Raw genomic sequence first — 25,978 nt, forward strand, 5'->3', positions numbered from 1 at the left:
TAAACGGTCAGCTGAGAGCGTCAAACCCTCGCCTCGTGCCCACCGGGGCCCCGCCGCCTCCTGAGTGGGGTCGGCCCCACGTCACTCAAAACGGCGGCGGCGGCGCGCGCTGCATTGTGGGAACTGTAGTCCGCTCGCGCCTCCCATTCCCGACTACATTACCCACAACCGCGGCTTCCGCTGCTCGGCGGCCCCGCCGGGACCTGTCGAGGACGGCGGCCGATCCCCGGGCGGATTGTTGACCGCCCCCCGACCCCCACCCCACCCCCCACCCCAGGGGTCGGGTTTGCTGAGAGCTGCGGCGGTTGCCTCGGGTAAGTGCCCGGGTCGGGGGTCTGGCTGGAAGCAGGGATTTTTATACAAGAAGAAGGGCGCCTCTGTATAAATGCGAGTTGTTGTTGTTGTGGTGGTGCTGGTGATGGGGGGAACCTTCACTCTGTCAGTATCTGCTCGGTGTGGAGTGCTGAGTGGGGGGAGGGGTGGGGGTGGGGTGGGGGGCAGTGTGGAGGGTGGAGTATCTTAAGGGCTTCACTGTCCTCGGTATCTGAAGCGCTTCGATGTGACAGTGCAGTGGGATCTTCACTCTTCCCTAAGAATTGGACTCCCTTTCCTCCTTCAAGGCCGGTCTCGAGACCTTTCTCTTCGACCGGGCCTTCAGCTCCCCTCTCGACTCCCTACCCCCTCCTCGCTCCCTCCCCCCCCCTCCCCTCACCCTGACCGTTTCCCCCCCAATGCTCGGGTCCCGACCCAACCGTCCAGCGCCTCGGGACATCCTCCCGTCGTGAAAGGCGCTCTATAAATGCAATCTTGTTGTTGTTGTTGTGATGCCTCATGATACACACCTGCCAGTAGGATCATAGTGATGATAATAACCATAACCACGCTTTTTTTTTATGTCCTGAACGTCAACAGTTTCCATTTTAAAGCTCACCTCACGTCAGGAGGATGTCGCAAAGCCTTCTGGATTTGGGGTACTTCGTTCGAGGCTGTTCGCGTGGACTGTGTTGGCGTCCGGTATTTTTCTGATAGGCTGATGTTCTGCTTGTGCAGGAGCTCTGCTTGTGCAGAATGTCTGAGCTGAGCGATGAGTCGAGTGAGACAGAGCTGTTCAATCGCAGCCTGTCCATGTGGCACGGCTTCGAACAGCTCATCAGCTGCGAGGAGCTGGAGGTGCCGCTGGATCTGCACACCGCATCCTCCCTCGGACAGTACGAGGTAGTGAAGGAGTGCGCCAGAAGGTAAGGGACATTTGTGGCGACACAGAGAGAGATGGGTGGGTGGATGGGTGGGGGGAATGGTCTGGGCATTCTCTCTTCAGGCTGGCAGCCAGACTGCAAGGGTAATCTCTTTACCTTCTCCCTTGACAGAGGGACCGTGAATCTGAACAGGAAGAACCGTGGTGGCTGGACCCCTCTGATGTATGCTTCCTACATAGGCCATGATACCATAGCGCATCTGCTGCTAGAGGAGGGGGTGGATGTCAACCTGGTGACGGATAAAGGGCAGAGCTCTCTGATGCTGGCAGCGAGCTGTGGCAACGAGAGCATTGCGTACTTCCTTCTGCAGGTTTGTTGACTCCATCCTGGTGAGTCCTGCTTTCCTGGACTCCCAGGTTTCGAGAAATCTCCTCACTTGTGGAAAGTTGTAAGCTAAGGACAGTGCCAGTCTCTTATTCATGTAGTGAATTCCAGTGTCTCCTCGAATCCAAATTTTCCGCCAGAGACCAGCTGGGTCCTTGTAGTCAGCTGGAGTGGGTCAAGAGTGAAACTGGCAGACATCTGGGCACAGATTGTTGCAAGCCCACCAATAACAGGATTGTTGGAAAATCTGTAATCAGGGGACCAAATATGATAACAGTTCAGGGATTTAAATGAGAATTTAGGTGGAACTTCTTCATGCAAAAGGTAGTGAGAACGTGGAACTCACTGCTCAAAGTTGGTTAAAGCAGATAGTATAGATGCATTTAAGAGAGAGATATACAAATGAGTATCGCTTTAAACAACTTTTAACAACCCCCCCCCCCCCCCCAAGTTTTGGACCAAAAAATCATGACTTTCTTACAGCCTTAGCCATGAGAGAAAAGGGAATAGAAGAATGTAGGAGATAGTAAGGTATGCGTGGAGACTCGTGGAGTTTAAACACCGGCATAGACTAGTTGGGTTAAATGGCCTGTTTCCGTGCAGTATAATCCATGTAAATCCTGGCATGTTATCAGATGACTGGGGTGGGGTTGGACCCTGTGAAACGAGCAACGTGTATAGTCTGGTGGTGCTGGGGGCCAGTGGCGCTGTAGTATACACATGGGTTAGACTTTATTCTGAACGTTACGGCTTCATTAAATTTGCCACCCAGACCTGACTGGTCTGGTGTTTACTCTGATAACAAGTGGATATAAAGCACAGAGCTAGGGCTGTTATTGACACCATGTTCCTCCCCCTTGGTCTTTCAGCAAGGGGCTGAGCTGGAGATGAAGGACAACAGGGGCTGGACAGCGCTCTTCCACTGTACTAGCACTGGCCACCAACAGATGGTCAAATTCCTTCTGGACAATGGAGCTGACGCAAATCTGAGGTCAGAAAGTAGCCTTTTTTTAAAAAAAAGTATTGCACAAAGTTATACTCTCACCCCCCCCCACTTCCCCAAACCCAGTTCTGACCTCTCTATCCCACCCACAAGGGCGTCCCTTGCAATCCTTCATGATGACTGTCTAACCTGTCGTCTCTGGTTTCAGGGAACCTCTGTGTGGATTCACCCCTCTGATGGAAGCTGCGGCTTCAGGCCATGAAATAATCGTCCAGTACCTGCTGAACCATGTATGTTTCTGCTGGTTTATAGAATGGAATGGATGAGCGAAGAGTCGGTGTTTGATATTTGAGTAAACTGGGTCAGCAGGTGGAAAACGTAACTCAATGTAGGAAATGTAAAGTAACTTGTCTGAGGGTGAGTTGGGGATGTGTATGGGAGGGGAGCATTGGCTGGTGGGAGCAAGGAGTGCTGGCTGGGAGAAGGGGAGGTGAGAAAAAGGGAATGCTGTCTGGGAGTATGGGGGGAGTGTGGGTGTTGTGCTGACTGAGTAGGAGGCTTGCAGCTCCGGTTATGGGCATTCTATTAATTGCACGATCTGTAATTCAGAGCCAAGCCCATGTAGTTGAATTGCAATGTTACTCTGGTCTCTGGCACAGGGTGTCCAGGTGGACATGAAGGCGTGGAGTGGGGACACGGCTCGTTTGTTAGCACTGACGTACGGCTACGTGAAGATCACCACCCTCATCGACTTGCACACTGCCCCACAGTCCAAGTCAATTCGCCGGGATCCAGGTATGAGCACGCTGCTGCGGAGCGAAGTCCTAGTGTCTATGCACACACGTGTGAGCATACCTCTGACAGCTGGTGTGTATGTGTGTGGTTGAGGTTCAGTGTTGTCTGGGCAGTGTGAGGAAAGAGGCTAACTGGTATTGCGTGTGTTAGTACTGACGGGGGCTTCACCTCCTTTGTTGACTGCAGGTCTATACGAAGATCTCAGCTCCTCCGATGAGTCCTGCCCACCCCGCAGCCGACACCTGGACCCCCGCCCACCACATGCACGGAAACCGAGAGGTCCCAGTATTCACGATGGGCCTCAGGCACTGGCCCAGATCACAGGCATCAGAGCTGAAGGGTGGTCGCAGCAATATGGTAACAACAACAACAACAAGATTTCATTTATAGAGCGCCTTTCACGTCGGGAGGACGTCCCAAGGCGCTGGACAGTTGGGTCGGGACCCGAGCAAAGGGGAAATGGTCAGGGCGAGGAGGGGGTAGAGAGTCGAGAGGGGAGCTGAAGGCACGGTCGAAGAGAAAGGTCTTGAGACCGGCCTTGAAGGAGGAAAGGGAGGAAGCAAGGCAAAGACCCTGGGGGATGGAGTTCCAGAGCCTAGGGGCTGAGAGGCTGAAGGCCCGGCCACCGATGGTAGGGCGGGGGATGTGGAGCAGACCGGTAAGTCTGATGAATGTGAGCAGAGCGGGCTGGAGGGGGGATTAATTATTATTATATGTGGAGAGGATGAAGGGATCTCGTGGGTCAGCGTGATTCACAGCCTGTTACCAGAAGGTTTCATATTTATGAATCCCCCAGTACATCACGTCTCTCTCTGTCTCTCAGAGTCTCTTCCTCCGCAGGGATACCTCACATTCAACAAGGAGGTAGAGGATGGAGACGAGGATATCCTGAACCGAGATGTCACTTCACCCATAAATGAACAGGATGTAGAAAGCAACAGCAGCAGAGGTGAGTGCAGGGTCTGCCGAGTTACCTTGAGATTGGGAAGTTAAGAGCCCAGCCCTCCTCTACAATGCAAAAGGCTGTCAGAGATTAAGGCTGTCCATAGTTGACATAAGCCTACCTCGCCCATGATACCAAATTGTGCATTTTGTTAGATAAGGTGCCTTTCACATAGTGTGCCCACTCCACATCTAAGTGGATATTCCTTGACAATGCCTTACTTGGCAATATCCAGCCTGTCATCTGGAGCAGGTACTTGATTAGGATATTTCCCTGTCAGCGTGTTTTTGAGCAGTGCTATTAGCATTCAGAGTTACTAATGGCTTTAGGGCTCCTGAGTTAGGAAAGAGGGGGAGGGGAATTAACCAAGGCTCACTATCCAAAAACTCTTTGCTGGACGTGCAAGTGGAACATTGGATGAGGTCAGATCAGGCTTGGCTGGGATTTCCCCCCCCCCCCCCAACACGAGCCAGGGCACCTCAGGAGGGGAATAGATTGGTTAGATGAGAATTGTTTGGAAAGCTTATCTGACTGTCTGCTGTCCTGATGCAGAGGAGAACTCTTTCTTCACCAATGATGCCATGACCATCCGCAGAAGCAGCAGTAGCTGCAGCGAGGGCCTGGCTCGAGTGCTGGGCGTGAGCCGCGAAGGATCCCTGGAGAGCAACGAGGTGAGGAATTGCCACGCTGTGGTGAGAAGCCAGGGACCAGGGACATCAGTTCCAGTGTGTTTACTGGAGACATAAAGGGGGTGGGGGTCAGAAGAAATATTTTTACACAAAAGGTTAATAGAGTTTGGATCTGTTTAGCACAAGTGGCTTCGGAAGCAGAAACAATTATACTGGTTAAAAAGAAATTAAATAAACACCTGAAGAATAAAGATAGAAATATTCTTGGGAAAAGAGGGGAGATGGGATTGAGAGTAGATCACTATATCAAATGCAAGGATTATTATTATAGCTAGAGATTTTTAAAAATAATTGTTAACATTAGGAGCAGAGCTGATTGGTGTTAGGTGTGCTCTGACCGAGCTTGGCTGGCTACGGTGCCTTCATCTATCTTGAGCTGCAGTGATTGAGCAAATGTTTGGAATGCCTTTAATAACACTCACTCTGTAAACCCTCTTTCATCCCTTCTAAGGACTCTGACCAGGCCAATCATTCCCCTCCCAGGAGAGTGCTGCGAACCCGGCGAGGGCACGGGAGCAGCAGCAGCAGCCCCCAGTCTGGTCACAGTGAAGTTCATTTGATTCCCAGTCAGCGGGTTCCCAGTCAGAACGAGGAGGAGCTGGTACACCAAGGACCGCAGGTACCTGGCATGGAACCTGCTCAGAGATCTAATGCAAGGGGATCGGGCTGGGGGTGGATGGGGGAGACTGCGGCAGGTCACGGGCTTGCTCACTGCAATCAGGTCACGTGTGCCCAAGTGCCAGTGGGTCTCAGAAGGGTGTAGGTTCAAATCCCACATTAGGACTCCAGTTCAGAGTCTTGGCTGACATTCCAGTGAGCACTGTAAGGAGCTGTCCTTTTGATGAGATCGAATCTCCCTGGTTTGCCTTTGCTGCACGGACGTCACTTTGTTGAGTTCTCCCTTGAGGAGTGGAGAGTTTTTACATTTAATATAATTGAAACAGAAAGCCAGGTTTACTGCTGGGCCTTCATCTTGGATTAAGGTCTCCAAGAGCTGCCTTCGACTAATACAACCCAAGGCCACACCCTGGGTCTTGATGATGAGGTGCTGCCGCCATCGGGAGAAAATCCAGAATTGCCCCACTGCTTTGTCTAATTAGCATGTTTAAACAAATATTAAACAAAGTCTCTTTGGACTGAAAATTGTCTCGATGTTAACGTGGGCTGATTGACTTTACGTATTAAATTGCTTTCTAGAATCCCTCTCCTTTTTCCCCACTGTTATTGAATTCTGCCCCTCATGTGACAGGACCTGGCTGAGTTTCTGGAGCAGATCGGCTGTCAGAAGTACCTGAGCGTGTTTGAGGAGCAGGATGTGGATCTGAGGGTCTTTCTCACTCTGACTGAGGCCGACCTGAGAGAAGTTGGCATCACGTGAGTACTCGCCATCAGCAGGATTCGCACAAAGTGCAGGCCACAAACCCTCCCAGACACACAAACTATGTGAAATCAGCCACTCAGTGCTCTCCCAAACACTGATGGACGTGAGACCCACCAATGGGTAGAAATCCTCAAAAGCGTATGTAATGCAGGGAATGTTAGAAGGATAGTTGGTCACCTGGTTACTAAGGTGTGTGTGTGTGTATTCTCGGTGTCTGAGCAGATTATTTGGACCAAAGCGGAAGATGGCTGCTGCAATTGCCCGGTGGCACAGCAATGCTCCAGCTCTCAGCCACACAATGGAGCAGGTCTACGCCGATCGCCTCGAGACTGAAATGCAGGAAATGGCCATTCAGCTGCACAAGGTAATAAGGCTCTGCGCGTGCGTGTGTGCGCGTGTGTATGTAACAGCCAGCCACTACGATATATTTGGCACCAGCGACTTCCTGGTGGCTCAGTGGGTGAATGCATGTGTCACCCACACAGTGCTCAATCCTGTCCTAGGTCCAGTGGATTCTCGAGCAGATTGAGTGATTATCCAGAAGCTGCTCCTCTCATCTAGCCAACAATTCTCCAAATAAATTAGGCCCTCATTTCACAGCTGCTTGTAGATTGTTGCTGCATGCCAATTAGATGTCGCATTTGTCTACACGTAGACAATATATTTGGCAATAATTTGTGAAGTGCTTTGTGATGTTCTGACATTCTGAGCGCTATAATCAATGGTAAGGATTATTATCATCTGTGGCTGGTTTCCTGTGTTATTTCACGCCATTGTGCCTTGTGCTGTTGACTTCTGTAGAAATGTGAAGAGGTGGAGATGCTGTCGGGGCAGGTGACTCAGGAACGGGAGCTGCGCACCATTGTGGAAAGCTTTTTGATGGAGGATAAAATAGCCTGGCAGCAGCACCAGAAGCGGGTGAAAGAGACGCAGGGTCTTTGTGAGCACGGTGCCATCATCCTAGAGCACGTCCAGTGAGTTTGCAGGGCCAGGGAGCGGCGGGGATAAAGTACATCATGCTAGCGTACAGCAGAGAAGCAAACTGGTGACGTGCAGCATGATTGCCACGTCTAGTGGTGACCAGTATTATGTTTACCTATTATCAATCCTGTCACTGGAGGTGAGACTGGCCACTGGCACACACAGTGATTCTGCCCAGGTGAAGTCTCCTGATGTTCCAGGTGGTATAGAATCCTGCTGTGTAAGAGAATGTCTCCATGAGTAATTGCTGTAACCCATTGCAGTGTTTCTCGTTAATGGGCTGCACTTTGAGCTGGGGATTTGTCACTGGCTCCAACCCACTATATGTGGGACCACGGGAGCTAATGCAAAGCAAGATTGTCTCATTCCTATCATCCCTTCCCCCAGAGAGTCCCAGACCGAGCAGACAGCCCGGTCCATCGATGCAGGAGGGCAGAGGAGAAGCATGCAGTCCAGGAAGCAAGCCAGGATCCCTAAGGAATGTGAGTAATTGCTTTGGGTATTGGATATGGTCAATAGAGGGAGTCTTGCTGTCCTGTTAGAAGCTGCATGTGCCACAACAGCTTATAACAGACACAATAGCAGGTATTGTGAGCAAACCTTGGCAGCAAAGTCCTGAATTAGATGAGTGAGATTATTGTACCAGAGCTGGTACTGTCTTCTCTATTGTTCCATTGCAGTAGGAAACTCCTCTGTGCTCGTTTCTTCAGGCGGAGGTGCAACTGGGAGTCTTCCCTCTTTTTCGCTGCTTTCTGCTTGTCTGCCCTCACCATGAGGATTGCAAGTCTCTGTGCGTCTCCGGGAGCTGGTCTGCTATTATTAAGAGGCTGTCTCACTGTGTGTGCGGATATATGTACATTGCAGGTGAGGCTTTGCGTGTGGTGGAACAGAACCTGGAAAAACTGCTGAATTCAGACAATGTGGAGTGGACACGGAGAGCTGACCTCTAACTATGGTGAGTTGCATGTTCCACCTGTTGCTCTTCACAACCCAGCTCTGCCCCCAGCGGAGAAACTTGTTGATCAGTACTCATCCAGTGATTTTTACTGGGGACTCTTGCATGACAGATATGAATGTTTCTCCATCATTCTAAACTGTAAGTTTCAACTCATACAGAATTCTGCAGCTGTCCATTACCTCATCCATGCCAGGCTCCCCATCATCTCTTCGAAACTCTTTGAGATGATCATCCTACATGAAATGTGCTGTGTGAGTGCAAGTGGAATCTTCAGTTCTGCTGTTGCCAGCGTTTTAATATTTTCTATTTCTCTGTTCCATGGATGTTTAAAGCCTGAGGTCTGGAGGGAATGTGTGAAATCCAGTCTTCTCTGACAGGACGGAGGGTGAAAGTGCCTGAAGCAAAGGAACATTTCTGCTCTCGCTCCAGACTTGCAGACGATGGTGACGCCTATCGGTGCGAGGGACGACTGCCCAGAGCCCGGCCTGGAACCGGAGCCGCTCCCATGGGACAAAACTTCCCAGACAAGCAGCCGTCAGCTTGCTGATTGGTCTGTGCTTTTCGGAATGGGTGGCCTGCTCTGAGCAGCAAATGTGGCCATGGGGACTGTTCACAAAGTGCGATTACTCTCACAGTGCTGATCAATGTTTGATGGATGTTGGTTTTGCTGGGTGACAAGTCTACCCAAGCGTGAAGACCAGGTGTGGGTCTCAAACTGACTTGAGATTTTGTTCCCCTGCAGAGAAACGGGTGCAAATGTACTAGTCCAAAGCTCTCATTGTTCGGGGATGTCTGCCAATGGCTTTTTGGCCAATGGTTTATTGGTAATAGGCCAGTGTGTTGCCATGTGCAGGGCACTCTATGTTGGATACAGTTTCTTCCTATAATAACCTCCTGCTATTGCAGCCCTGAGTGGGTGAGGGTTTTCCATGTGTTTGGGATGTTTATGTGACTTTTTTGGTGAGGCAGGGGAGATGTAAGGGGCCTCTCTGTTAATTACTGCATTAAATACTATCTACTCAAATAATCACAATGTTAGAGCAGCAGCCCTGCCTGTATAGTATATACACAGTATAGCTGCAGTGTATGAGATTACCCAGAACAAACGTGGATGATTCAACGAGCATTTATCCAGGAAATAAAATAAGATTCAATGGAAAAAAACTGTGTTTGTTTCTTAAATTAACTCAATGGATTTCATCCCTAACGTGGACACTGGGATGTCTGCTGATGGCTTCTTAAATCACTGGACGTGGGGTGACAGGTACAGAAAGCTATCGTGAAGGCAAATGAGTTCTGGCATTTTAAACTGAGGAAATAGATTTAAAAGTAAGATACCCATTGAAATTGTAGAAGACAGTTTAGGCTGCAGTTGGGAGTATTGGGTTCAGTTTTGGGTTCTCAATTATAGAATCTATGACCTAGACACATGGAGGGTGCAGTCCAGATTCACTCAGATGACACTGGGTATGAAACAAGTGCATGAAATGAGAGGCTAAAATTGGAGCTATTTCCACTGGAGCAGAAGGGATAGAATAGAGGTGTTTAGTACACTGAAGCGACAGGACTGGATAGTGAGGGAAAACTGTTCAGTTGGGGAATTGGTAACGGGTATAATCTCGGTTGATTGCTGAGAAAATACGGTAGAGGTTAGAGGTATTCCTTCACTCAGAAGGTTGTCAGTTTCAAATTCACTACCCATCATAAGTGCCTAGTGAGGCTTCATCAATGGAATCATTTAGAAGCCAACTGGGTAAACACTTAAGTGGAGGGGTAAAAAAAAGAATATTAAGGGCTGTGGGAAGAGCTAGATTATGGGATTAGTAAAAAGATGGTGATTTGGTAATACAGTAATACTTGCATTTGCTACCATGTGTATAAACAGCAACATGGAATTGCTGTGACGTGAATTTACTGTAAGTTGACACTGGTTGTAGCAACCACTTTGTGCACAGCCATGAAGTAAACGGACCCATTTATTGGGAAACTCCTGTAACTTAGTGGTTAGAGCACTCGCCTGGCAAGTGAGAGACCTGGGTTCTATTCCCAGCAGGGCAAAATGTTGGGCAAATTTCCTTACTCCACACGCCTTTGTTTACCTAGCAGTAAGGAGGAACCTGGTTATTAGTCAATTGGTGGATCACTTTTCTGGGGACAATAATCCCTCAAAAAAATAATAATTTGGTCACTCAATCCACCACTGTTTGTGGGACACTGCTATCCGCAATTGGCTGTCGCGTTTCACCCACAAATATACAGTCAATTCACTTTACGGTATATTTTGTGAAGCGCTTTGAGATGTCTAGAAGACGTGAAAAGCGTTTTATCAAATGGAAGGATTATTATTATGAAGAGAGAATTGTAGGTCAGCACCTCTGCCTAGCCTAGATTGCGAGTTCAAAGTCCCATTTTAGGACTTTAACCCCTTCTGACCTCAAACGAGAGTACTCCCTTCTGAAACATGATTTGGAAAACAATGGTACAGGTAAAGTGGACGTAATAGCCTCCGATACAGAAAATGTCTAAGTGCTCACACTAGCTGCAGTGCAGTTGTTCCGGTCTCAATTTGGTACGAGATACACAAAGTAGGGCAGTAATTTCCTGCTTGCCTCGGTATACGGGTACATCCAATGGGCCAGTGCCATGCATGTACGTTGAATAATCCAGCATTAGAGGGCGCTTGTATGCTATTGACTGAACACTCAACAGAAATAGACACTGAAAGGGGAGCAAGATTAGTACTGTAGGTGAGGTCTGTGTGTGTGTGTTTGAAACATGAACAACACAGGGACTGATCCACAAGCTGCGCGGTGCCTACTGATCTGTATTTCATATTTCTTTCAGAGTGTCAGCAGAGATCTTGGTGTCTTGTACAGAGGGTATCCTCCAAATGTGTATGTGATGTTCGTCTTCCCCTCCCCACTGTTTCCTCTCATCATCTCATTCTTCATTTCCCCCTGTAACTTTCAATATTTCGTCTATGTATTTAAGCCAATTCCATTTTAAATGTTGTTACGGGCTTGGTTTAAATAGCTATTTTCTTTGAAGCATTTCACAATCTTTAATAATCACAGAATCATAGAATTATACAGCTCAGAAGGAGGCCCATCATGTCTGCCGGTTCTTTGAAAAGAGCTATCCAAATCAATCCCATTCACCCGCTCTCTCCCCATAGCCCTGCAAACTTATCCTCCCCAAATAATTATCTACTTCTCTCTTAAAAGTTATCAAATCACTTCTCTCTTAAAAGTTGTTATTGAATCTAAAAAAGAAATCCCATCTTTCTCATTTTTAATCCTTAAATTTATGCCTCTTTTTACTGGCTCAGCGGTCAGTGAAATCATCCATAAATCAAAGCCCTAACCCAACTGGAGACACAAGTGAAACATACTGATACATACCTGGCTCCACCACTGTCTTACACCGTAGGCTGCCGCGACTCTCACACACGCATACGTAATGTCCAGGCTTGACTATGCAAACTCCCTGCTTGCCGGCCTCCCCAACTCCTCTCTCCATAGGCTGCAGATCATCCAGAACTCTGCAGCCCGTGTCCTCTCCTGCAGCAGGCTCCGTGACCCTATCATCCTCATCTTCGCCCGACTCCACTGGCTTCCCATCGCACAGAGGATGCAGTTCAAGATCCTAGTACTCACTTTCAAAGTCCTTCACGGCCTTGCTTCCCCCTACCTCTGCGACCTCCTAACCCCCTGCTAACCTCCCGCTCACTATGCTGATTGTCCAGCGTCTTGGGACATCCTCCTGACGTGAAATGCTCTATACAAATGTAATTTTGTTATTGTTGATACACTGTACAGGTTAACTCTGCCGCAACCAGTCTATAATCCACCTCATTTTGCACCTTCAATAACTGAAACCACTTTATGAATGAAGTTGGCCCAGATCCTTGTGCTGTTTGCAGAATGTAGATCCTCCTTTGCTCTGGACAGCCTGTGCAACTGCTTTCACAGTTGTATCTTACTCTATATATAGTTAGATTTAATTCCAGTTTCTCACGTTTCTGCAACTAGAAATCTTAAGAATATTTCATGGTACACAGCCTTGGGTTGTCCTCCCGATGCGAAAGGTGCAATACAAATGTAATTTGTTGTTGTTATTACAATGGCTGTTTTAAGTATCCTCAATGTCCAGGGCAGAATGCCAGCACATTTCACACTTTGAGCTCAATTCAGATGCTCCCTCTTGTTTAACCCTCAAGTGCTTGACCATTTCCTGTCTCACTCTGACATACGTGAGCTAAACGCAGCTGTAATTCTAGTTGTCTACAGTGTTTAGGAAAGGAAGGTCATCAGCATGATCAAGAGAGGGATCAAGCAGAATTGAATGGGGAGTGACGAGGATCAGGAGCAGAGTGATTGAGAAGGGAGAGGGAGAAAAGTGCTGCGAAGGAGGGAGTATTACAACAAACAGACGTGCAAATGCTAACATGCCATTTGGCTGCACCCTGTTCTGGAAAAATATATTTCAAATAAAGCAGGTTAGACAGCTCCTCGAGTTTCAGGATGTCCTGGTTAATTATACCTATAGTTTCTTAAAGATTCAAGAAACTTCAATCTCCTTTGGGGAATGTGATATGTGTGCAGTAAAATGCTTGGAAGCTCTTATTCCCGACTGCAGAGATTCATCCTGGGCGCCCTGAGTGGCCCCAAAAGAGTAAAGCATTGTCTCAGTGTTCACTGACTGACAGTGAGTCTCACTGACTGACAGCGCTTCTCACTGATTGGCAAGGTGGGGGAATTCAGAAAGAGAATTCCTTAGGGCAGGGGTAAAGTGTCTGAAAGCTTGCCCACCTGTGGCAGTGGACATGAATCAGACCAGATGTCTGACAGGTAGTTGGTCAGAGGAGTAATGTTTCCTAGCATCGAGTGTATCGATGGTCAGCCACTCCGTGTCCGTGAGCCCAGGAATCAGGCTGATCCCAGCCTTTGGCAAAGCTTGGGTTGAACAACTCATTACAAAGAGTAGAGATGTGTTGGCTCCTCCTGAGGTGAGGAAGCACTTTTTCCTGTGAACCATTCCAACACACTCCTGGAAACAAAGTCTTTCATGTTCGCACGTGAAGGGATTAAAACAGGAGCCCTGTCCAGACCGAACCCATCTTTTTTCCTGCAATGTTTATATCAGGAAACAATTCACAGCAACACATCCTGTACCGTCCCTGCACAGTGTCCAAGGGGAAAGTGCTGTGGCTGGTGCAGCTTTGTCAGTTGTTCGAGTTGAGGCAGCTGTTTTTCTGTACATTAATTACACAGAGATTGAGTACAGAGATTGAGTGGAAATATGATGGAGGTATTTAAAATAATGAAGAGCCATGACAAGTAGATGGGGAATAACTATTACTTTTAGTTGGGGAAAAAGTAACAAGGCAGCACAGTCTCAGCATTGTTAACAGAAAAATGAATGAAGGGAGCAGTTAGAAGGAATTTCTTCACTCAGAGGGTTGTTACAGTGTGTGGAAATCAGTATGTTATGTGGCTACTGAGTCTGGATCAATAGAATCATTCAGAACAGAGCAGGATAAGGAACAGAACTGATGCATTAGGGATATCAGGAGAGAGCTGGACAGTGGGATTAATAAAAAGAGTGATTTAGAAAAACAGAGGTAGCATTGATATGTGTTTAATTGCTACAAGTTGCCTGAAAATTTGGTTTCCTTCTTTCGCCTAAAGAGCTTCTTTTCCTCTCAGTAGCTTAACTCTATAAAGCTAAAATCTGTCCCTGACTTGAGAATTTCACTCTTGTGAAGGTTTTTGTTTTCTGGCTGCTCTCACATTCCTGGGCAGGGCACAGGAAAGGTTCTGATATACACTGCAGACCTTTTTCCCAATTCAGCAGAAGAAAGAAGCAGCACAACAAAATTCCCTTTTTTAACCTGAAGGTTTTTATTTATCAAACCCTGATTGCCAATTAGTAAAGAAACCGGCAAAATGCAAAACAGATGTGGGTGGAAGGTCCAGCTGTGCCTGCAGGGGACCAGGAATGAGGCACGCTTGTGTGTGGCTGGGGAGTGCGGCACAGGTGTGAGCAGTGAGTGAGGCTTAGGTACTTGAGAGTGAGCAAGAAATGAGGGGGGATAAAGCAGAGGACGTGAGGTGCAAGGCAGATGGGGTTGGGGAGAGAGATGCAATGGAGGGTAAGCTACAATAGGAAGCAAGTTGCAATGGAAAGCAAGGCTCAATGGGGAGCTAGGAACAAGCTGCATTGAGGTTCAGGGAGCAGGCTAGGGGTTTGTCAGTGCACTTCTGATTAATGGCACTCAGGCAGACAGAAAGGCTGAGCTCAGCCATTAGGAGATGAAACACTGTGCTGTGCAGAGGTCAATCGTGGTGAACTATTCGTCCTGCAAAACCAGGAGAGTGACAGGTTAGTGATCGGGTTGGGTACACCACTGAGTAACAAGTCATTCTAACACACTACAAGTCACCTGTAACCCTATAAACAGCTATGCAGTCTGCACCACCTAACCACTGAGATTAATCTGCAGTAGGGTGACAGCTGTGATATTAACAACATGCACAGGAAATGAGCGAAACAGGGAGAGACAGATAGAGAAAAACATGGAGAAAGAGGAAGAGACAGAGAGAAAATGAATTAAAAAACAGAGAGAGAAAGAGGGAGACAGAAGGAGCAAGAATAGCAAGTCGAAATAGTGGGTAGTCCTGCCACTGTATAAATCATTGGTGAGACCATACTTAGAGTATCTGGTCACCACAGTACAAAAAGGATATTAGAGAAATCGAGAAGATACAGAGAAGGACAACCAAAATGATTGAGGGAATGGAAGGACTGGACTATGAGGAGCAACTAAGTAAATTGGGCATGTTCATGCTGGAAAAGAGAAGATTGAGAGGAGGCATGATTGCTGTCTTTAAGATTCTAAACGGGCAACACAGTATAGATTGTGACCGGCTGTTTCAACTTGTCCAGTATAGTAAAACCGGAGGACACAGCCTGCGATTGAAGGGGAGGAAATTCAGAACGAATCTACACAAACACCATTTCAGTGAGCGAATAGTGAACCTGTGGAACAGGCTCCCTGGAGAGACGGTTGAAACAGGAAGCGTTGATTCTTTCAAGCACAGATTAGATAGATTTTGTTTTCTTTTAGGAAATAACATTATGGGATATAATACATAGGTAGTTTGGGACATGTGTGCATGCGACCGTCAGGAAGGTGGTCTTTTTTCATTTAGCATTTCTTATGTTCTTATTATGTTCTTATGTTACGAAACAAAAAGCATCCTGTTTGTCGTGTTAATTGGTGCCTTATGGTGTTTTGACATGGTGAATGATGAGTCAACCATCAAACATATATGTTGTTCAGCTTGTTTGGCAGGTTCTGTCTTATTGAGTAGGTGCATACTCTACCTATCAAGTTCTCTTTGCAAGATCTTTGTTGCCTCTTTGATTCCTCAGTTTCCCCTGATTTTTGAAGCCATATGAAAATGTAAAGACCTTTTACTGAGCAAGCTCACCTAACAACTAACCTCTGCTTCATTCCCTTCAGCCAAATTCAAATCCATGTCCATGTATTATCCCAACTTTCTGTGTGGGTATGTTTGTGTGTGAGTGTTTGTGCGTGATGTGTCTTAATCAGTCAAACCTTTTAATGTAGAAAAATCATCTGCCACCCAAAGTAGAATGCAGCTGCATAGCTACCACAAGGCAGGCACTCTGTGGCTTGTGGTGTTTTTATACTTTGTGGATTTTGTGACACGTTAGCCAACCCTGGTGCTGCACCTGAGAAGCACTGACTTTACTCACCCACTCCTCCTCGTCCACCCCCTCAAATGCATCCTGAGGAAGGGGGTCATCCAGGTTTCCCAGCTTTGCCACCATTGCACTCAGCAGCTGCAGGGGGAGAATGTAGTGAGACCCTGAAGTGTAACAACAACACCTTGCGTTCATATAGCGCCCTTCATACGAGATAGCATCCTGGAGCACTTCACAGCTGCTTTGCCGTGTATCGCAACACCAGTGCTATTTGCAGCTTACTCCCTAGGGTTGTTCTTTAAATGAACAGGGGTGGGAGGGAATCCCAGCCAGGAGGTCAAACCCCTCTTGCCATTCTCTCTCAGTAATACCAGGAGAATGGTGAGACCGTACTGGATACCAAGTGCTAGTAGACCCACTGACAGTGTCACACTCCGAGGGAGACTGGAACAGAAGTAAAGAAAAACAAAAGACCATCGCATCGATCTACCCTGTCCATTGCAACAGATCCCAGTATCCGTAATTTGCTTGCAGATAATTAACCAGCTCATGTGTATTTCAGTTGGTAGCACGTTTGCTACTGGGTCAGAAGACCTACCTCGGGGCCTGAGCTTACAATCCAGGCTGACATTCCAACAAAGTTGTGAAAGAGTGCTTCATTGGCAGAGATGCTGTCAAATCGAGAACTCATCTTCCTATTCAGGAAGACATCCAGGTTTCCATGACACGATTCAAAAGAAAAGAGAATTTCTCTCCATGTCCTACTCAATCAGCCTTCAGATAAATTCACAACATAACTGTGTGGGGGACCTTGCAGTGTCCAAAATGGCAATAAAAACAACTTGCGTTTATATAGCACATGTGGGTTAACGCCTTGGAGCAATTGGGATGTCCTCCCGACGTGAAAGCCGCTATATAAATGCAATTTGTTGTTGTGTACAAGGACGAGGCTGAGGTCGATGCTGAGCGGAAGGAGAGGGAGCCATAGGTACGTTCCAAGAAGTTTGAAAATTTGTTTACAAAAACAGTTACTACATTTGGCAATAATTACCAGCGAAGTGAGTTGAGGTATTTTACACTATAAAAATGCAAGTTCTTTGGACTTTGATTCAGTTACATGAATTAACCTGCCCACATCCGTACCTTCACCATTCTAGGACATGGATCACGTCTCCTCTGAAACTTCACTTCTCCAACGAAAGCAAGTCTGCTGTCAGCTCGGGAACAGTGTTTTCAGTCTGACACTATCTTCTCTCTGAAGAGGACATTCCTCTGTCTGGCATATGGGTCTGTCTGAGATGTGTGCTTGTTTTTTTCTCGCTCTCTCTCTCTCTCTCTGACTCACTTTCTCTCTAAATATAGCACCAGTTTGAACATAAGAATGTTTAAGAGCAGAAAAATAAGTGAGATCCAACAGCCAGTCTTGACTGGTTTCAGCCCATCTCTCTATAAGCTCTCTCCAAAATGCCTCAAACAAATGACAGCATAATGTCTGCTTCCCTGGTAACATATTCCACAATTTACGCCTTAACAAAAAGTTCCAGATGACTTCCTTTCTTACTCTTAACTTTCCAATGTTTAATTTGTGTCCCGAGGTCTTTACCGACCCTTCACCAGACTGAGTCAAACTAACTTTGTCAATCTTGAGTCAGAAACAAGAGGCCGAACTTTATTATCACAAGGAAAACAAATGGGAAGGTCTGATTCTTTTCCCAAGACTGTTAGACTATGGAACACGTTAGCACAAACAGATGTGAAATTCAAGACTGTGAACACTGTATGAAACAACAACAAAAACAGCCACAAAATTACATTTGTATAGCGCCTTTCACGTTGGTAGGACGTCCCAAGGTGCTGGACAATTAGTGTTTCGGACCTGAGCTGTGGGTTAGGATCGTGCAGGGTGGAGGGCAGAGGGGGAAGGAGGGTGACTGAAGGCACGGTCGAAGAGGAGGGTCTTGAGATGGGTCTTGAAGGAGGCAAGGAAGGGGCAAGGGGAGGGACAGCAGGATGGAGTTCCAGAGGGTGGGGGCAGAGTGGCAGAAGGCCCGCCCACCAATGGAGGAATGGGCAATGCAGGGGATGTGAGCCTGCTGAGCAGAGGAAGTGGGCAGGATAGTAGGGGGTTAGGAGGCCGCAGAGGTAGGGTGGAGCAAGGCTATGGAGGGCTTTGAGGATGAGGAACAGTATCTTGAACTGTACCCTCTGTGTGATGGGAAGTCAGTGGAGTCGGGTGAGGATGGGGGTGATAGGGTCGTGGAGCCTAGTGGGGGTGATGACATGGGCTGCAGAGTTCTGGATGATCTGCAGCCTATGGAGGGTGGAGTTGGGGAGGCCGACAAGCAGGAAGTTTGCGTAATTGAGCCTGGATGTTATGAATGCGTGTATGAGGGTCTCGGCGGCCTATGGTGTGAGACAGTGGCGGAGCCGGGAGATGTTGCAGAGGTGGGGTAAGAGAGAGCGGGACATGGCACGGATGTGGGGTAGAAAGGATAGTTGAGGGTCAAACAAGACACCAAAGTTCCGGACTGCCTTAGTAAGGTGGAGTGCGCATCCTTGTATGGTGGTGCTGTCAGTGCCTGAGGTGTGGAGGTGCTGACGGGAGCTAATCAGGAGGGCCTCGATCTTGTTGACGTTCAACTGTAGAAAGTTAGCTCTTATCCAGGACTTGATGTCTGACAGATCCCAAAGGACAACTGTTTGAGAAAAACTGGGAAGGGTAACGTGGAAAGAGTAGGGAGTGGGATTAGATTGGGGGCACATAGCTTGTTCTAGCATCAGCTGGTGACCAAACCCAGAGTGATGCTGTTATACAGCAGAGTCGGGTGGTTAACCAGAGTGGGACTATAGAGAGACAGTGGAGCTTCCTCCGTCAGCTGACATAAAATCCACTGGTATATAATGGCTGAATGAATGAGGAATTATCACAGTACAGACACATTACTTGGCTAAACGCGTTACCTCCTCTTTCTTCTGATCGTCTGTTTTCTCCTCCAGGTAGAACGCTGAGGTAGGGTATTTCCTGACTGGAGCCTCTTTGGGGGCGGCACTGACTGTGGGTCAAATAATAATAATAATAATAATGATGATCCTTGTATTTGACATAGCGCCTTATCATGTCTTCGAGATGTCTCAAAGTGCTTCGCAGAACATTCTGTAAAGTAAATTGACTGTATATTTTGTGGGCATTCCCATGTAACATCACACCAGTGTGCAAATCATACAAGCTTGTGTAGAGCAGCCACTGAGTACCTGACATGCTGACCTACCTGGTGTCATATTGCTGGGTTGCAGACTGATTTTCTGATGTTGTTGGTTGGAGCCGGAAAGCCAGGCGGAGGCGGAGAGCGCGAACTTCCACCAAACACTGGTCTCCGGGAAAATATCATCCTGGAAGAATTCCTTCTGTTAGGCCAGAAAACAGGAATAATAATTAGACAAAGAAAGGCCGAGGGCAACACTGTAAACACAGCCCAGGAGCTGCAGGGGTGCGTGTGGGAGAATTGCTCTGAAATCTGACAGACCCAGCAGACTTTGTCCCAACATTCCCAGTAGCCTGTTTTACTTCAAGCAGGATATCAACAACAACAACTTGCATTTATATTGCGTCCCTCACACAGGGTAGCGCCCCAGAGCGCTTTGAGAATGGCGGAGCACGAAGCTGAACCGGGGGGGGGTGAGACTGTAGGCATGATGAAGAGGAAGTTCTTCAGGTGCAAAGCTGGGCAAGGAAGGGGCAAGGCAAAGGGATAGAGGTAAAAGTGTTCTAGCGGGATATCGAGCAGGATACCAAGATACTCCCTGCTCTTCTTCCAATGCAACAGGATGTTTAATATCCACCTGAATAGGCAGACGGCAACGCGACTTAAAGTCTCTTCCGAAGGATGGTACCTCTGACCATGCAGCACGCTCCCAGCACAGCATTACTGTCAACCTCAACTGTGAGCACCATTGGGGCTCAAATGCACAACTTTCTGACTGACATTGATAGAGTTTGACAAGAATCATGGCTGACAGTGAATCTGTGTAGTTTCGGTTACCACCGACACACTGAAGGGCAGAAAGTGCTCCCACAGGGCCAGCACCTCACTGTCACACACTGAGCACACAAAGTACCTTCACTCGAGGAACGCTGAACAGCACCATCTCTAATGAGCTGTGGCTGAGGCGCCAGGCGCGGGCAAACTCCACCTCCCGCACGTTGCACTCAGTCTTGGGCAGGAAGCCAAAGCCCTGGAGAGCAGCAAAGGAACAGCCACAGATTAGTAAAGCCATTGAGCCGCTGGGTCAGCAAACTAACGCCCAGCACTGACTCCATTCTCAACCATCCCAATGTTGCTGCCCCCACCGCCTTGCATTGACATGAATGCAAACTCTTGAGTGCAAAGATTCCAAATTTACTATTAATCAATTGAACAATAATCCTTAATGCTTGCTTTCGGTATAGCGTCTATAACACCCTTCACAGAGAATCTCGTCAAGTGTAGTGACTGTATTGGTTGGTAAACAGTGCAGCGCTCTCCTGTACCTTGTGCAAGTCCGCCGAACAGAAAGTGCTGCATTCCAAGAAGTGTGGATTTTCCGTCTGGATCTCAAAGATGCAAACCTTGGTGTCGCCCTGTGAGACGCAGTGCCAGTCAGAGGAACATGTCAGAGGAACTGTAACATGTTAGCAACAACAACAACTTGCATTTATATGGCGCCCTTCACGCTGGGTAGCGTCCCAGTGTGCTCGACGGTGGCGGGGTCTGACCCCCGAGTCCGGCGGAAAGGGAGAGGGTAGTTGACCGTAAGCACGGTCAAAAAGCAGAGCCGATGAGACACAGCCCAGCCTGACCCAGCGCATCCCACCACTATAACCACCAGTACAGCCCGGCACTCTCCCCCACTGCTGACACAGCCCCACACAGAACCTCGCAGGCCGGCACACTCCCCCATTGCCGGCACACTTTCCTCCATCGTTCCCACAACCTTTGTCCCCTACTGCTGGCACGGTGCACCTCACACAACCAAGGCTCCCGTCCCAGCATAACCGAGATTTGCAACCCGACGTTACCTTTCCAGTGAGGAAAACGGTCCTGGTGTCTTCATCGTAGAAAGGGATGAGCGTAGACGGAGCCATGTCAAGGCTGGCAGTGGCCACAACACCCGCTGAGAGAGCCTCCGCTTTGTATAGGTAGACCTGTCGCTCACTGAGGCTGTGGGCACAGGAAATGGGCAGCGTCAGCCACGTGCCTCAAGTCTCCCTTCACAGCTCCCAATCCCAGCCTGGTAGCCGCTCATTGTTTCTCTAATTAACAATGTAAGTGTGGCTGCTGCCTCCCCACTGCCCAGGCACTTTAGTTTTGGTCATTCTCTGCTGCCCCTGTGCCCCTTACCCAACCTCAATAACACCCCACCCACATCCCCCTACCCCGCCCCCAGCAAGCAGGGTCTGTCATCCCCTACACCTGTGGCCTCACTCCTAGCCCCGCTGGCCTCACTCCAATCCCTCAGCCTCATTCTTAGACACCCCTGGCCTCACTCCTACATCCCCTGGCCTCACTCCCCCGGGTTTACCTGTTGAAGCCGGAGACCAGCAGATATTGGCCACCGCACACCCACAGGATCCGGGCACCACGATTCCTCTCGGGACCTGGGCCTTCCTACACAACAAGGAGGAGTGTTAGTGTTAGCAACACCTGGGCAGTGCTCCGTGGCACAGGGAGTAGTGTGTGTATAACCACCCACACAGAGAATAGGTGAAAGAAGAAATAAACTCAAACACAACAGCTAGCTGATGAAATCCATAAAATCTCACATGCATGCACTCATAAGCCCACACATACAAGCCCACATTCTCACAGGCATATGTGCATACGCACAGAAACCTACATGGCACGTACACACACACACACACACACAAACAGAAGAGCGGTTGCTGTTACCTGCAATGGGCTCACTGAGCGGCGAGGATCATAAATCCGAATTTTGCCGTCTCTGCAGACAGTGGAGAGGAACTGCCCGTTCGGGCTCCAGCACAAACTAAAGATCTGGAACAAAAGAGAAGAGAATGTCGAGGCGGCAGATAGAAGGAAGAATAGGATAACAGGATCAAACTGGATAGCTCCAACTGGGGAGCTAGCACCAGGACAGACACACAGGGGGAAAGAGAAGTGGAGTGGTAAATTGAGGAGGTAATAATAATAATAAAAAATAATTTGATATAGTGCCATATCACGTCGTTGAGGTCTCTCAAAGAGCTTCAGAGAATACACTGTAAAGTGGATTAACTATACGGTTTGGTAGCTCCAATGGGGGCTTTCTCTTTGGGGGGCCAATGGGGACCAATCTCTTTCTGTGCTATAAACAACAAGTGATGCTAAAGCAGGGTATTTTTTATGCAAGCACAGATCTCTCTTTACCTGGTCCTTGTGCCCCTTCAACTCGATCACCATTTTGCCCGTATCGAGATTCCAGATCTTCACTGTCATGTCATGCGAGGACGAGGCCAGGATATCGGCTGCCAATGGATGAAATTTGATGGAGTAGATTTTCTCAGGGTGCCCTAGAAGAGAACGAGGGGAAGGAACAGCATCTCAGTACAAAGTGATGTACAGAGAACTGCCCCCACAGGGTTAACATCACAACATACACTATTTATTGCACCCTTTGCATTCCACAGGGGCTGCCTGACCCCCATAGTAACAAACCATCAAACTATCCCCAGCATTGGCAACAACAGCAACAACTTGCATTTATACAGCGCCCTTCACAGAGTGTAGTGTCTCGGAGCACTTAACAGTAGCAGAGCTTGACACTGAGCTGGGTGGAAGGAAGCATATACATGATTGAAGAGGAAGATCTTCAGGTGTGATCTGAAGGCGGAAGGATTGAGGCAGAGTTCCATAGTTTTGGGGTGCAGTGGCTGAAAGCACGGCTGCCAAGGGTGGAGCACCCAATATAAAAAAGGAGAATGCTGCAAATACAAACATAGCAATAATCTTCTGGCCCAGCATGTCTGTGCCACTTCTATCTGTTTTTCTAAATCACCTTTTTATTTATTAAACCCACTTTCCAACTTCCTTAATTTTGTTTTGCTGTTTGGGTGCTTATTCAGTTCCCTTTGGAAAAAAAACTTCTGTTGATCCAGGTTCAACAGAACCTGTGGTAATGGATTCCTAATCCTAACAACCCTTGGGAGTGAAGAAATTCCATTTAAAATCTTCCCTCATGTTTTTCTGCTAACAATCCTGAGTTCATTGACCTTCGTCACTGATTCCCAACCAAAGGAGAGTTTGCTGGTCAACACCATATGGGATGGGTGTCTGTTTATGGGAATAGCTGATATGCCTTCAAACAAGGGAAGGTTTGACAGACTGAATTGCAACATTCTTGATTAAACACGCTGCACTTTACCAGCTCCAGCTTTGCGAATGCCATTATAGCTGAGCTAACGTAACTATCTCTCTTTGGCAGCTTAGTACAATCTATTCAAATGCATCTACCATATCCTGATAATTCAACTGCAATTGTCACTTCAATGCCTTTAGCACTTTAACACCGCCTTCCTCAATTATAGCTTTAAAAAAAAACTTTGCTTCTATCAATACGCTACCTGGGCTCCCTCTCCTCCCCTCCCCCCCAACTCCCTTGGCTCAGCGAGTATTTCCAGAGAATAACTGACAGGTAAGGAGTTATCAGACAAACAGTGGAGGCTTGGCAGTGTTTTGCAATGACAAGCTGCATAGTTTTAGTCGGTTAAACTCCGGCATTACCCTAAATGAACATTCTGGGGTCCCCAAGCCTGTACCTAAACTCTCTTGCCCACCTGCAGCTAAACTCTCCAGGATTAGTTAAACAGGTAGCGCCTTCGGGGGAGAGAGTGCGCACTCTATACCAGACAAATTGAACCAGTGGAACTCTCAGTAAGTTCTGTTTTGGAGACTCTTAAGCAGAGTGATGAGTTTCTGAATGTGTCAGATAACTCGGCTGATGAAAACTACACTTAATCATCATACAGTGATTTCTCCTGGGGATGTGTTTGTGTTCATGTTGGGTGTGGATTTCCTTTCGTGACCTCCCTTCTTCTGTCGCTGTGACCAAGTGTTAAGATTTTGAGAGTGAAAAACATAGTTGTTTCAGGCTGGAATATGGGCATTGCTCCCAGGTTCAGAGATGTGTTATTCATAATAAAGGGAGCCTAGCCTGCCAGTACTAATGGAACACAAATGGTTTTTCATTCACAATCACTTCATTATACTGTAGCATGTACACCAAGAAAGGATTTGCATTTCATAGTGCCTTATCATGTCTAAATGATTGAAAGTACCTCATAGGTAATTGATATTAAGTCTAGATATGCTTTTCTACAGACTAAAGCGGCAGCAATTTGCGCACAGCAAAGTCCCACAAACTATCATGAAGTGAATGACTGATTACTCTGAATTACTGTCAGATTACAAGGGAATCTTACTTGTTTCCAGAAGCGTCATGTCATCTTTTAGCATCCCATCCTTTGGCACTCCATTCCACATTCCCTTCGCCTCGCTCCCTCCCTTGCCTCTCCTCTTTGACCTATCCTCCATCCTCCCTTATCCCAACTACTCCTTCCCCCTGATGGGCCAAATCCCTGACTGTCCAACACCTTGGGATGTCTTCCCGGTGTGAAAGGCACTATTCCAATGTAATTTTGAATTGGGTATTGTATCCATCTAACGAACAGGCAGACCTGACTTCAGTTTTAATGTTTCATCTGAATGTCAGCGTTTTCATCAATGCAGCGTTCCCCCCCAGTACTGCTGCTGTCGGTCTGGACTGTGAGCTGAAGTCTGATGAAGCTGCTGAGCGAGGCCTGACTCGGTGTGTGGCTGAAGCTGGCTGACAACACAACGACTGGCATGGGCCGGGCTGAGTAATAATAAACTGCTGCTCTTCGGGAGAGCTTGGATTTGGGACCAGTAGTGGCTGGAGTCAAACCTTGGCCAAGACATTGTGGGACTGAACTAAGTATGAGGCAAAGCCAAATAGTTCCATAATGTGCGTACACATTAGAGACGTAAGTTTTTGAGACTATTCTCTTGTTTTATTAGGCAGGTGGGGGGTTGCACTCTGTACCTCAGTCACTGGACAGCCACCTCCGCTTCCTTAAAGGACAGGCGATTTCCGCTGAGCGCACTTGGCTTAGATAAATCGTGACGATCCATCGGCAGATCTGGCTGTATCATGTCAAATCCTACCACTCTGCCCTCCCCTCCGCTAAATCGTCGTTCTACTCCAAGACAATCTTGAAGGCTGAGGACAACCCCAGGCTCCTCTTCTTCATCACGAACCGACTCCTCCGCCCACCCTCTCAGGCCTCACCCATCCTCACCTCAAATGCCAACTGCAAGGCGATGCTGGACTTTCTTGAATCCAAAGTCGAGGGAATCCACTCAGCTGCCTCTGCCATTGCAGATGCTACTCCCTACACATCTCCTCCTCCCACCCTGGCCCCTACCCATCCCTCCCTCCACACCTTTGAACCTGGCTCCCCCTCTTCTCTCATCACCACCAAAAACAACCACCTGCTACCTCTACCCCATCCCTATCCCTCATCTGATCTCCCAGCTCCACCTCCTTGTCCCTCTACTCACTGACATTGTAAACCTCTCCCTGTCCTATGGTACTGTTCCCACCCCATTAAAAATGCTGTCATCACTCCTATCCTTAAAAAACCCCTCCTGGACCTTTCTCTACTCCCTAACTATCGCCCCATCTCCAACTTCCCTTTCCTCTCCAAGGTCCTGCAACGAGTTGTTGCTTCTCAGCTTGGCTCCTTCCTCTCCCGCCACTCCCTTCTCGAACCCCTCCAATCTGGTTTCTGTGCCGACCAAAGCATAGAAACAGCCCTGGTCAAAGTGACAAAAGACATTCTGTCCATCTGCAACCAGGGCTCTCTCGGCCTCCTCGTCCTCCTTGACCTCTCTGCTGCTTTTGATACTGTCAATCACTAT

At 47.9% G+C, this 25,978-nt stretch overlaps 2 protein-coding genes across 4 annotated transcripts in view; one reads left to right on the forward strand and one right to left on the reverse strand.

The window, feature by feature from the left end:
* Nucleotides 1-265: 265 nt before the first annotated feature.
* On the forward strand, nt 266-9,434 carry anks3 (ankyrin repeat and sterile alpha motif domain containing 3). Of its 2 annotated transcripts, none has more exons than XM_007893658.2 (16): nt 266-314; nt 1,051-1,238; nt 1,368-1,566; nt 2,450-2,571; nt 2,732-2,813; nt 3,183-3,318; nt 3,505-3,675; nt 4,142-4,267; nt 4,814-4,932; nt 5,402-5,569; nt 6,200-6,324; nt 6,554-6,695; nt 7,133-7,305; nt 7,700-7,794; nt 8,177-8,267; nt 8,603-9,434. In XM_007893658.2, the coding sequence occupies exons 2-15, from the start codon at nt 1,069-1,071 to the stop codon at nt 8,260-8,262; spliced, it is 1,914 nt and encodes a 637-aa protein (XP_007891849.1). In that variant the 5' UTR covers nt 266-314; nt 1,051-1,068; the 3' UTR covers nt 8,263-8,267; nt 8,603-9,434. The 2 variants fall into 2 exon arrangements, with proteins under 2 accessions (XP_007891849.1, XP_007891848.1); XM_007893657.2 differs by having other exon boundaries at nt 274-314; nt 913-1,238.
* A 4,180-nt stretch (nt 9,435-13,614) lies between these two features.
* The window catches only part of LOC103178750 (coronin-7), a 53,134-nt gene continuing 40,770 nt past the window's right edge, over nt 13,615-25,978 (reverse strand). For both annotated transcript variants that reach the window (XM_007893664.2, XM_007893663.2), the window contains exons 19-28: nt 22,409-22,551; nt 21,932-22,036; nt 21,564-21,649; nt 21,061-21,202; nt 20,533-20,622; nt 20,121-20,237; nt 19,274-19,409; nt 18,966-19,057; nt 16,056-16,142; nt 13,615-14,631 (exon numbers count right to left, since the gene is read on the reverse strand). In XM_007893664.2, coding sequence (XP_007891855.2) covers nt 14,623-14,631; nt 16,056-16,142; nt 18,966-19,057; nt 19,274-19,409; nt 20,121-20,237; nt 20,533-20,622; nt 21,061-21,202; nt 21,564-21,649; nt 21,932-22,036; nt 22,409-22,551 — 1,007 coding nt within the window. In that variant the 3' untranslated portion in view covers nt 13,615-14,622. The remainder of the gene's footprint in view (nt 14,632-16,055; nt 16,143-18,965; nt 19,058-19,273; nt 19,410-20,120; nt 20,238-20,532; nt 20,623-21,060; nt 21,203-21,563; nt 21,650-21,931; nt 22,037-22,408; nt 22,552-25,978) is intronic.

This window comes from Callorhinchus milii, unplaced genomic scaffold (genome assembly GCF_018977255.1).
Source record: "Callorhinchus milii isolate IMCB2004 unplaced genomic scaffold, IMCB_Cmil_1.0 Scaffold16, whole genome shotgun sequence".
NCBI lineage: Eukaryota > Metazoa > Chordata > Chondrichthyes > Chimaeriformes > Callorhinchidae > Callorhinchus > Callorhinchus milii.

Excerpts from the sequence above, each read along its gene's own strand:
- anks3 (XM_007893658.2), top strand. The coding sequence starts at position 1,069 with ATGTCTGAGCTGAGCGATGAGTCGAGTGAGACAGAGCTGTTCAATCGC. Across the intron at positions 4,933-5,401 it reads GATCCCTGGAGAGCAACGAG|GACTCTGACCAGGCCAATCA; the intron begins GTGAGGAATTGC and ends ATCCCTTCTAAG. Across the intron at positions 7,795-8,176 it reads AGCCAGGATCCCTAAGGAAT|GTGAGGCTTTGCGTGTGGTG; the intron begins GTGAGTAATTGC and ends TGTACATTGCAG.